This window comes from Eublepharis macularius, chromosome 12 (genome assembly GCF_028583425.1).
Source record: "Eublepharis macularius isolate TG4126 chromosome 12, MPM_Emac_v1.0, whole genome shotgun sequence".
Taxonomy (NCBI): domain Eukaryota; kingdom Metazoa; phylum Chordata; class Lepidosauria; order Squamata; family Eublepharidae; genus Eublepharis; species Eublepharis macularius.
Window position 1 is genome coordinate 38775017 of NC_072801.1, and position 12795 is coordinate 38787811.

Here is a 12795-nt window from a genome sequence, read left to right on the forward strand (position 1 = left end):
GTGCTCTAGTGTTACCTTCTTAATGTTGCCCTGCATGGCTTTTATCTGCCTGTAGTTTAGGCATTAAAAGCAGCTATAGTCACAGTTGTGATTGATATTCATTAATAGTATTTCAGCAATGCTAATATAATTATGTTTTCAAGCATGTGATGGCCTCTGGCTAATAAACTTTGTTGTTGTTGTTGTTATGTGACTGTAACTTCAGTGGGTTTTTTTAATCAGCAAGGGTAAGATAAGCATATACAAAGTTGAAAATACAATCAAGTCTGAGGCAGGTATATCTTGCAAGTTAGAAAGTTTATTGCGTTGCATGAGTAAACAATGTAGTTCTCAGTGCTGTAAAAAAAGAATACACCTCCAGATAGTGAGAAGAAAAGCACATTTTTTTTTGTAGATTCATTGTTTGCAAGAAATTACTAAGCTGCAATTGGTTCTGGTTTCAGAAAATATTCTTCTGGGTTCTCCTTTGCTGGCGGGTCCCCAAATTTCTTGTTTACACCACTCACTTAGTTGCCCTTTCTTCAACTGATTTCACTTGAGAAGAGACTATTTTGCCATCCACCATCTCTTCCACAATGGTCTTAACCACCCTGGTTTTAGTGGGTTCTGAAACAGGAAAATGTTGTGGCAGTATTATCCACTAATATTAATTGATATAGAAACCAACACACAGTAACATAAAGTGGATTCACATGACCTGTCTACCCACCATATATTAATTCCTAAAGATGAGGCAACTGCCAGAACTTGAACTGAGAAACAGCCAAACTTGAATTGGGGACTAGTGGCAAACACAAAATTTTGCAAGCTTTGAAAATCTGGATTGGCCTGTGAACCCAAAACTGTTGTCCTCTTTCCACAAGTTAATTATATCTTATAACATCATCCAATTATCAGCAGCTATAGTTACATTTTATAATGTCATCCAGTTTTTCACAACTGCAAAAAGGTATCTTGTGAGAAAAACAATTCTGTGAATAGTATCCAGTTAATGAATAAAGCATATCACCCTGCTTTATAGTGCTGGCAGCATAGCTGTAGCTGTGTTTGACCTGGGATCTGACATGACTGAAAATGGATCCAGGGTAACATCTTGCATCAACTTTATGGTGGATGGATTACTATGCAAAGTTTCTCACTACAAATAACTTGCACTTCTAGGGCAAGATTTATATTTTTCAGGTTTTCCTTTTCACTGCTGTCTTACCAGTTTTAGAATCCCATGCATAGCTACAGAGACCTGTATTTACTCTGTATTTCTGCAGTGCATACTTTATTTATCTGTAAATTCAACAGAATAGCAAATAAATGTAATCTAATTACCAGTAAAATTTCTCCTTTTAACCATGTTGCTCTTACGCCTATTTTGCAACAGTGTTAACTTTATTAAATGAATCCTATTTTATGGGTAAAAGATATACACATAAGTGACAGCTTAAGCCCAGGTATTCTATAGAAAGGTACTTAAAGATGCTGACAAACCTTCCCTTCTCTCTCTCTCTCTCTCTCAGAAAAATTCTAATATTTAAAACTTTCTTTAACACAAGCTGCTGAAATGCTGCTAGTGTGATAGTCCTCGAACCAACATTATTTAATGGACTTGTGAAGCAATTCAGCTCACTCTTTGGAGCTGCATCTTCCTCGTACCTATTTTGGGGGCTGATGGTGCCCCAGTTTGAGCATTATTGAAAGGTGGTAATGAATGCTGGGGCCAGCACCCTCTGCAGTTAGCAGGGAAAGGAAGTGGAAGAGCAAAAGAGTCTCAAAAGATCAAGATTCAACAAGTCCAAGGTGGTCCACAGGTCACTCACCTAGGGAGAAATAGGGCCTTAAATTATATTTCACTGACAGGGAAATGGAATAAATCACTTATAGGTCTGGATGTTGCATTTGTAAGCATTTGTAACTCTTTACTGAAATAATAAATTGTACTTACCTCTGACGTGAACTTTTGTTTCATATGCAGATCGGAAACTGTTATAAAGGAATAAAATAACACTTGTTAATACTCTTACGATGCTGATGACATTTGGAAAAAATGGCCACAGGGGAGGTTAATAAAGGCCTTAGTAGAAAGAGTTGGCCCTACTATTTATTGTGTGGCTCATATTTCTGATGGATTCTTTTAAGACGACAGTCTGTGTTTGGACCTGCATAGGCACAACCAGGGCTTTTTTTCTGGGAAAAGAGGTGGTGGAACTCAGTGGGTTGCCCTCGGAGAAAATGGTCACATGGCTGGTGGCCCCGCCCCCTGATCTCCAGACAGAGGGGAGTTTAGATTGTCCTCCGCACCACAAGGCGCGGAGGGCGATCTAAACTCCCCTCTGTCTGGAGATCAGGGGGCGGGGCCACCAGTCATGTGACCATTTTCAAGAAGTTCCGGAACTCTGTTCCACTGTGTTCCCGCTGAAAAAAAGCCCTGGGCACAACCCATGTGTAATGGGGGGTGGTAATAAGGAGTGGAATTGGGTGCAACTGAGAGGAAAAGGTGGCAAGATCCAACCCTAGGTAGATTGTCTTGGGCATCCAACTGCTAACCACTTGAATGAGGTGGAGAAGAGGCACAGGTGGCTACTAGGTTGATACCTGCTGGCACTATAGCTCCTTATTTTTAGACCATTTACTTACCTTTCCCCATCCAGCAAGCGCCTGTATGTTTCAATTTCCATTTCCAGACGAGTCTTGATGCCTAGGAGTTGCTGATACTCTGAATTTTGGCACTCTGTTTCAGCCCTGATCTGCTGCAGCTGTTCCTCCAGGCCGCTAACTTGGTGTTGTAGCTGTGCAAGCTGAGTGCTGTAGTTCCCTTCAGTTTCTGACAAGGTGCCTTCTAGTGAGGCTTTCTGTTAGCAAGAAAAATATACAAATGGAAGAACTGTCACCTTTAACAAAGGAGAAACTTTTGATTTCCATCCTCTTAAGTATCAACTTGGAATGCTATTAAAACAGTCAATTTGTATGTTTTGCATGCCCCTAAGGACTGCTGCGTATCTCTGAAATTTTTCCAGAATTCGGAAGATCCTGTTCGACAATCTATATGGGGTAACTATTAAAATGTTACGGATAAACTAGGACTACAGTGAATAACTTTCTTTCTCCAGTCATTTAGGGAAGGGGCTGCAAATGTAAAGGAGTAGCTTAACTGAATGGCAGTTTCACTGAAGCAAGGTGCGCCTCAGAACCTCTTTAGGAGCAAATATCAGTACTTTTTGTTTTAAGTGCAGTGGGTTGTATGTGTGCCGGAAAGGCTAGGGAACGTGTGCTCTGGGCTTCTTGGACTCTGGGGCCTCTATTAACTCTTTGGGGGGCTGTGTTTGCTACTGCTAGCTCACTTAGTTTTTGAATCTATAACGGATTAAAAACAATACATTTTCCTGTAGTGCTCTTTCTGTAAGGGAAACCAATCGTACAGATGTTCCTGCTGTTCAGAGAAGAGAGATTAAAAGGCGAACCTTAGCCAGGAGGGATTGCAACTCAATTTCCAGCGCTTGGAAAGAGCGTTTCAGCTCTATTAACTCATTCCTGGCTGAGTTTACAGCACCGGCGTCATCGTAGATTTGTTGCTGCAGTGGTTGACTCTAGGGAGGAAAAAAATTGATAAAATATAAATTAAGAAATACTTCTAATGTACAGTGTGTTCCTGTCATGTAAGTCTATGACACAGAATCATTTAGCATCAGATAGAGTATAAGTAGTCTCTATAATGGCGCAATCCTAAACAGAGTTACTCCAGTCTAAATTCATTGATTCCAATGGGCTTAGACTGGAGTAAACCTGCTTAGATTGCACTGTAAATCACTCTAATCTGGAAAGGTGCTATGAGAGAAGTTTGATAAGATCAGATAAGCGCATCTTTGCTGCTTGGCCTCCTTTGCTATAGAGAGTGCCTTTCCCATCTCTGTATAAGCCTTTCACTGTCTGCTTGAAGACCTGCATGTGCTATCCTCCATCAGAGCACCTGATGTGTTAAGGCTTCTGGCATTGGCAGGGATGTCCGCAAAATATGTCATATTCACAGTACGTGATTTGTTGCCCTGCAGACCTGAAGGTAGATTATGCTTCCTTCAGTGGTTCACTTTTCTGCTGATGTCTGGCTTGGTGTTTTGTTTCAGCCTTGTGCCTATGTTTACTGGGTCAGCACTGCTAGGCTGCTGTATCGTCAGCACCCTGTTGTCTCTAGCCATCCTCTCCTTTTCAATACCTGTGCTAACAAAAACTAGGAATGCATCCCTGCCGGTCAAGAACTGACATTCCAAAGAGAAAGGCTGTTCTGATAGATCTTACAGCCAGTTTGGTGTAGTGTTTAGGAGCGGCGGGACTCTAATCTGGAGAACCGGGTTTGATTCCCCACTCCTCTTCTTGTAGCCAGCTGGGTGATCTTGGCTCAGTCACAGCTTCTAGGAGCTCTCTCAGCTCCATTCACCTCACAGGGTGATTGTTGTGGGGATAATAATAATATACTTTGTAAACCGCTCTGAGTGGGTGTTAAGTTGACCTGAAGGGCAGTATATAAATCAAATGTTGTTGTTATCATTATTGTTATCATTATTATTATATAGATTTGGAATGGAGTTTTCTGTACTGACAACATCATTATGGAATAACCTGCACAAAGATACTCATCTATCCTTGCCTGAAACATATCGATTTCAGTAGCTTGTAGAGAATTGATTTAATGAATATGCTGTTGTTGATTCTATAGTTCTGCATTTTTTTTTGCATTTTATAAAACTACTTTGCATTTTTAGAGTAGAACAGAAATAATATAAATTAAAAAGAACAGGCTAATTGTTAATTGAAATGTATATATAAAACACAGGGTTGAAAATTGTTTTACTATTAAAAGGATAGACGATAATTTTCTTTTTCTCTAGGAAGAGAGCTGTAAAGGTGCTCTTAAAATAGTTTATTATTGAAATGGTTAAGTAAAAGGGCCTCAAGGGCAGGGTTTTGTGTTTGCTATATGTGTGAAGTAAACTTTAGTATTTGAAAACAAATATGGGAAATGTGTTTCACTGTCCATTGTAAATGAACAGTAAAATATTGATAGCTTTGATGTTGGCATCTTTTTTGCCCAGTATATTCAGTTGCACACTGTAAAAAAGGTAAAGCACCCTGTGCAAGCACCGAGTCATTACTGTCCCACGGGAGGACGTCACATCATGACATTTTCTGGGCAAACTTTTGTTACGGGGTGGTTTGCCACTGCCATCCCTAGTCATAAATTTATTTTCAATAATCATTCTTACCATCTTGTTAAACTGTTCTTCAGCCTCTCTGCGATTTTGTTCTGCCAGGTCTTCATACTGTGCTCTCATGTCATTCAGGAGCTTCGTCAAGTCTATTCCCGGAGCAGCGTTCATTTCCACAGTCACATCACCAGTACAGCTGCTCTTCAGTAAGTTAATTTCCTGGGCAGGAAGACAACAGTATTCAACCAGATTATTCTTGAGTTAGAGAACAAGCCTTCAGTTCCGCACCAGTAGCCCTCTTAGAAGGATATCCACTGAAATCTATGGTAGATTTTAAAAGTTTGATCGTTATCTCCTTAATCACACATCTTGGTGCAAGACAATGTTTTCTGCAATCAGTATATAAAGCTTCTATTACAAATCACATATTGATTGGTCTCATACATGAAGCAATAATATTTTGTTTTTATACAACACTTAGATTTCCTAAGTGCTTGAAGCACTTCACGTGTTTCAGTTTACTGGAGAGAAGGAATTAAGAGTTCTCTGTGATCGGAGAACTTGCACACATTTACCTCCATCCTTAACAGAGACAATAGAGTCATTCTCTTAACTTTTTCATGACCCTGTAAGCCAGGTATTGGCATTTTCAGTTGTTCATTAACCACATTTATTAATTTATATTTGTTAAAGTGTTTACAGAACTAAATACAACAGAGAGAAAACTATCTGTATATCATTAATCCAAATTAGCCGCAGAGCCTGTACAGCTCTGATTTGCTCACCAGAACAGCTACCAGGCATAATTGTTTTAAGCGAGAAAAGGCACTTCAAATGGCGGAATTCCAAAAAAACAGCCCATTCCAGTAGTACCCGTCTGAAATCTAGTTATGCCAGCTTCACTTTCAGCCAATAAAGTATAAAATGGTGATCTGATCTCCTAGGGCTACACTGGGGTGGGGGTGGAGAAACAGCACCAGCCTAAGCCCCAGTCATCTTCCATATTAAATATTGGACCACACAAGTAGTAGTGAATAGTCATCAGAAGAAAGTACATTAATCTGTAAACTAGTTTATGACGCAGTCTAAACTTAGCCAGTCATCTTTTGACATTGGGTTGGATCCACCCAGGTTTTTTTGCTCGAGTTCACCCAGTTTTCCTCCTTATTATAGCCCATTGTCCCACATGGCTTTTGTCCATGCAGGTCTGATTAAGCCCAGTTTACCTTTTTTCATGGTGAAAAGAGCCCCCCCCCCCCATACACTCTTCATTACCACCAGAAAAATTGGATCCTCCCCATTTGCTGGAGAGTTTTGTAAGGATGCATTTTTTAAACCTCGGCAATATTTCAAAACGGGCAGCAGGACTGCACGTGTCGGGTTGGATCTAGCTAGCCTTTTTGCTCAGTTTTGCCCAATTCTCTTCCTTTCTGTGTCTTGTATGCCATGTGACTCTTGTATACGTAGGCCACGTGATTCCAGCCATAGTGGCTGGAACTTTTATTTCCTTTTTACAAGCAGAAAAGCTTGTTGGATGCACTGTAATATATTTTGATTTTCTGTGCAGTTTTTGCAACTTGTGGATAATATGTTTGTATAATGTTATCTACTTGTAATGTAAACTCACCTAATTGATGAGTATGAGTGAAATGTTTCAATGGCATTCTGTATCACTTTCCCAAACATTTCTCTCAAATTACTTTGCATGGCTTAGCGCTTGAGACCTTCTAAAGGTATTATTTAGGCATAATTCAGAAATTCTTTAAAATCTGTTATTTGAGCTAATTTTAGTCTTTAAAAACCCTCTTGATCTCATATTGATATCTTGTAATGAGACTGCGAGAGACACACTGTGGCATAGCGGTTAGAGCATGGAACTAGGATCTGAGAGACCGAGGTTTGAATCTCCCCTCTGCCATGAAAGCTTACTGGGTGACCTTGGGCTGGTTTGCACACTCTCAGCCAAACATACTTTGAGGGCTTTTGTGAGGATAAAATGGAGGGGAGGGGAATGATGTAAGCTGTTTTGAGTCCCTGTGAGGGAGAATGGTGGGGTATAAGTGAAGTAAATAAATATGTGCTTCTGTTATTGCTACCCATCCTATATCTTTGGCATTTTGTCAGCTAGACATTCAGTTTTTTTAACGCTGTGGTTGAGGCTGAGATTGATTTGCTCAATGTGAGCTAGCTACACAGTGGAATTTATGGCTGAGTGGAGATCTGAATCTTAATTTCTATGACAATCAAACCCAACTATTTTGCCATTGCATCACAGTGCCAGAATTCATAGGCACATTTTTGACTGGATTAGGATGGGAAAACAAGAGTTGCAAAAAGGAAAGAGTTTTTCTTACCTCTTCATGATTCTTCTTAAGGTAAGCCAGTTCTTCTGAGAGGCTTTCAAGCTGTGTCTCCAGGTCAGACCTGTTCATGGTCAGGTCATCAAGAACTCTTCGCAGCCCATTGATGTCGGCTTCAACACTCTGGCGAAGGAAGAGCTCATTTTCAAATCTGAAAGGAGGGAGAAGAGTAACAGTGTACAAAAACATCGGACTGTTAGCATTTGTAAAAATAGAAAAATAAAAGCACAAAATCAAAATTGGAAAGGATTTTGCAGATTAAATGTTAAATGGTCGTGGAAATAATATGAAAAAAGGAAAGATACATTCCTTCTCCATATGGTGTGCAAAATTTAAGTAGAATCTCCTAACATATCAAGAAAAATTTGGCTAGGCATTTGTAAAATACATTACATTTTTCATGGGATTGTACTAGATGTCCTGGTGAGGACTGTTCTAACTCTAAGATAATTATAGTAGTTGTTTTGTGTGAGTACTAGTAGGTGGGTTGTTAGGCTGAGCCTGAGACAAATGGCTTCAAGTCCTTGCTCATCCCTGTTGTAAATGCTATTTTTACAATTTTATTTCATCAAAAAGACTTAGCTAAAGCAAATAAATAAATGTTATATATATGAACTGAATATGAAGCTGTGTTCATATATGTATCCATGTATTCATATATGATGCTGACGATTGCTAGCTTCTACTCAGTATAAGAAAAAAATAACATTAAAAAATAATAAAATTCTGTGGTCTCCTCTGACATACATACACAATATTGTAAGTGGAATTTGGGGTTCAGTTTTGTCTTTATGATTCTTGTTAATGTTTTAATGTTACTGGAAGGGGGAAAAGGTCAAAACCCTGATACCCTGAAATAGTACAATTTTAAAAAGCAGAAAAAACTGCATTTAGCTTACTTCAATCGGAAATCATCAGCTGCAAGGCGGGCATTGTCAATCTGTAAGACTACATTGGCATTTTCAGTTGTCACGTTGACTATCTGAAGTGAAATATGAAAATAGCAAAGCAATTGTGGCAATTTTCCATTTCTAAGTTAGAAGTTAATGCATTTTTGTATTATCAAGAATTGCTAAAAGAATAGCAGAGCAAAACTGTATTTTTTTTAAAAAAAAATAAACCTTCAGAAACATTTTAAACATTTCCTAATTTCAAAATGTACTGATTAGGAAAGAAAGTCTGGATTTTATAGTTTTCAGTAGAAGAATTCAATTTTAAACTGAGTACTTTCTGTTATAACCCATACATTTGATGAAAACAATTCAAGTACTTTCATTTAACTAATATGTGGATAAAATATACATCATTAAGAAATTGGTATTGGTATTTTTAATGTTATCATTTGGAAAAAATACACATTAGAACTGTACTTCTTCAAACAATTGGGCAATTCATCCAATAACCTAGGTAAGTTGATCACCTTGAACTTAAGTCAGATTAGTTCCATTAACTTGATTCCTCAGTTGTAGATTTGGGCTGCTAGTTTTGAGAAGAAGAAATTCCTCCTTGTTGGACTTACTCATCTGATCACAATGTACATTTGATCTCATTAGCTGTCCATTGAGACTTACAAGAAATAAGCATGATAAACCATGACTTTTATTGGACTTTTTAAGTACATTTTTGTACATAAAATAAAAAACAGCACACTTGGGTTTTTTCTCTCCCTTATACACAACTGAGCATGGTCCCCAGGCAGTCTCTGCATCACTTGTGGGGGTTCTGTTTATTTAAATCCAAATGGCTCAGAACATTCCTGAGGGTCTCTGCCCAAATTGTACAGGCTGCTGAACATTTGTTTTCTCACCTGGTTCCGAAGATCTTCAATTATGTGGTGATATTTGCTGTAATCACGGGTCACTCCAGGAGCTCCAGGTCCATTTTTCTCATACCAGTTACGAATTTTACGCTCAAGCTCAGTATTGGCCTCCTCCAGAGAACGCACCTTTTCCAGATAGTTTGCTAGGCGGTTATTAAGGTTCTGCATAGTTTCCTTTTCAGCACCAGCCAGAAGGACACTCTCACCGCCCCCAAAACCACCTCCCAAAGCCAGGGCTGAACTAGAGCGGTAGCCTGCTCCATAGCCACCACCTGCCACAGAGGCACTACCAAAACCAGATGCACTGTAGCCACTACATGCACCTCCTCCGTAGCCTAGCCCCCCATAACCCAGACCTGCCATGGACCCTCCACCAAAGCCATGCAGACTGCCTCCTCCAAAGCTTGACATTTTGACACCTCCATCACCCCCAACATGGGAAGAAATTCTCCGGGATGCAGTAGAAATCCGAAGAGACATTGTAGACAAGTGGTAATACTTTGCTAAAATGCAGCAGGCAGAATCAAAGGACAAGCAGTCAAAGGAGAGGCAGACAATGTGTTAGCGGGACAATTTACTCTACCTTTTATGTAGCATCATTAGGGTGTTGCTTTTTAATTCCTCCTACCTGTGGCAAAAAGTTTTTTTGTCTGCTCAGCGGATCTATGCTGTAACTGGCTCTCTCTTTCCCCCGCCCATAGTTAACATTTAATTCAACATTGTGTCCATTTGTGCTGATAGGTGCCCCAAGGGTGTTTGTTATGCCAGGGGCGGAGAAGGGTGGAACAAAGTTAAAAATTCATTATTATATTGTAATTGTGGGTGAGTAATTCTTTTCTCCTTCTTCTAGACCCCAGGCATAACTCTCCTCATTCCCAGAACAAATCTCCAAGTGACATGCATTTTCAGTATTACTTAACAAGTTTCTTTCAGTCAAAAAAGTACCAGACCTCAGTGCTTGATTAAAATATAGTTTCACCTTTTCTGCTTTTGTTGGAGGATGTTCTTTTTTGCTTAATTCATTCCATGTTTCTTTGACAGAGGTACCCATATTGCTGGAACAATATGCTGGGAAAGCCCCATGTGCTATTGGATTTATGTAGCTATCACCCTTTGGAAAAGACTGTTCCACCCCAGGCTTTTAAAGGGGTGGTGGTTGTGGTCATAAGCCTTCTAAAGCATCTTAGGCCGAAAGACTAACATTAACATTATGATTAAAAATGAGTGGATACTTTATGAGTGCTTTGGAACCTTGTGCCTGATGGAGGTTTTATTTGGAAAGTCTAGGAGTTGAGAGGCCCCGACTTGAATACCTCAAGTAAGTCCAGTCTCATCAGATCTTGGAAACTAAGCAGGGTTGGCCTTGGTTAGTAATTGAATGGAAGACCTCCAAGGAAGACCAGGGTTGGCTATGCATAGGCAGGCAATGGCAAACCACCTCTGTTAGTCTCTTGCCTTGAAAATCCCACCAGGGGTCGCCATAAGTCAACTACGATTTCAGGGCGCTTTTAATCACTTCCAGGAATTGAAGAAGCCTTAAAAAAAAAAAAACTTGAAGGAACACTTTGCCTAACGTAGATAATTCATTAAAATTAGACATGTAAAAACGTTTAAATCAGTTTTCACATCCTAAAGGAAAATGTCCTCAACTGTAGAATGCAATCTAGAGGAAGTTAGGCTTGCTTATCCTGCATGAAAACAATTGAGACAGTAATTGGGACAGAAGGTGCTAAGGTTTTTACAGATTTTAATGTGATGTGAAGCTCAGCCCTGGGCACTTTTACTCAGACAGAGGTCTGAGTTCAGGACAACTTACTTCCAAGTAAGAGGTACCTTTTTTCAGGATTGCTCCCAGAGTGAAAGTTTCATGGGGAGGTAAGGATATTTATTCTGCAGAATAGGAACATTAGACTCAGCAGTCGTTCATTTCCTGAAAAAGATAGAAAGCTTGAGGTTTCCCAGGGCATTTTTAGTGTTTTTCTAGGTATCACAATGACTTCAGTAAGTGAACAAAGAGCATGTGGTGAATATTTGGGATCATGCAAGAGGATAAGAGAATAGAGAAGTAGTATTACATTCAGGGTCAGTGGAGAAGTATGCATTGGAACTAACAAGGGCCCTTTCCACACTACTCACCTTCATCCATAACGGGGCGCAACGTCACGAGAAAACGCAGAAGATAGCATCTTCTCACGCGAGTTTTGCGCGACATTGCGCAAAACTCGCACTATCTTCCGTGGGTTTTTTTGCGACATTGCACCCTATTCCAGATGAAGGTGAGTAGTGTGGAAATGGCCAAGAACAATGTTCCCCCCGCAGTAGGGTATGCAGTTAACCAGTAGTTCAGAAAGCAGACTTTTTTTCTCTTTAAAGGTCCAGCAGAACATTTCTGCATCAAATTAAAGCATTAAAAGATTGTCCAGATTCAAATTATCATCTCCTAGTCAGAAGACTAGGACTTCTCACTGAAATAACTGAGTAGGGTGTCTTTTTTTCAAAGTCAGCCTTCTTGCAGCCTTCACTCATAGAAGGAGTATGTGATAGTCACAAGGAATAAACCTCCTTGTTAAAAACCTCAGTGGAACTGAATGCCCAGCTACTGCTGAGGGGAGGATGCTTATGGAATGAATGTGGCCCTGATTTTCAGAGTTTGGAAGTGGCACTTCAGTCTCGTGGACTTCAGCAATAACTCATTCCCACCAGACCAGTCAGTCAATCTTTATTACGGTCATAGACCACACAATAATAGCATACAACCCAGTCATGGTAAGTCGTATTATTTACAAATCTATTCACTAAAATTTCAGGGTACAGAGTCTTAAATATTTAAAACCTTAAAACCTGAGTGCCTAAGACCAAATTATTAAATATTAAAATCCTTAACATTATAAAATATTTAAATATTTCCCCCTGTAAAATACTTCCTAATCCGTATGGCTTGCACAGCAAAATTTGCCACCTTTAATGTAATTTCATGGTCCTTATCGGCTAAAAGCTTATCTAGATAGAATCTGTCATTTCTACCTGGGAACTGATTACAAATTGGAGTTATGAAGATTGCCCTAATATTTTGATAAAGCTCACACTCGAAGAGTACATGTCCCCTAGTTTCTATCTTTCCAGCCCCACATATACATACTCTTTTCTCGAGTGGTTGTTTTGCATATCTGCCCTCCATGACCGCTGATGGTAACATGTCCATTCTGAGGAGGGAAACTGCTCTTCTATAATCTGCTTTATCCAAGTTTTGTAAGTAAGGCATCATTATCACTTGGTTTAGACTATCTATTCCCGGGAAATACCCTTTGACTTGACTCAAGTCGTTCTGCCTTTCAATATCCAGGATTCTTTGTTTCACAAAGGGTTTGACCAAGTCATGTTCCATATTCATCAAAAACTGTTTGGAAAGACCATAATAACCCAA

General features: G+C 39.5%; 1 protein-coding gene across 1 annotated transcript; it reads right to left on the minus strand.

Moving 5' to 3' along the window:
• Positions 1-278: 278 nt before the first annotated feature.
• On the minus strand, positions 279-9966 carry LOC129338336 (keratin, type I cytoskeletal 24-like). The gene is made up of 8 exons (XM_054992474.1): positions 9360-9966; positions 8452-8534; positions 7547-7703; positions 5250-5411; positions 3453-3578; positions 2629-2843; positions 1937-1974; positions 279-606 (listed from the first exon to the last, which is right to left on the minus strand). Exons 1-8 carry the CDS (start codon positions 9849-9851, stop codon positions 503-505), a joined length of 1377 nt encoding a protein of 458 aa, XP_054848449.1. The 5' UTR covers positions 9852-9966; the 3' UTR covers positions 279-502.
• Positions 9967-12795: the final 2829 nt, after the last annotated feature.

Coding starts and splice junctions, on each gene's coding strand:
- LOC129338336 (XM_054992474.1), bottom strand. CDS start 9,851: ATGTCTCTTCGGATTTCTACTGCATCCCGGAGAATTTCTTCCCATGTT. Junction 3,579..5,249: donor AAGAACAGTTTAACAAGATG/GTAAGAATGATT, acceptor TTTCCTCCCTAG/AGTCAACCACTGCAGCAACA. Junction 607..1,936: donor AACAAAAGTTCACGTCAGAG/GTAAGTACAATT, acceptor TTCCTGTTTCAG/AACCCACTAAAACCAGGGTG.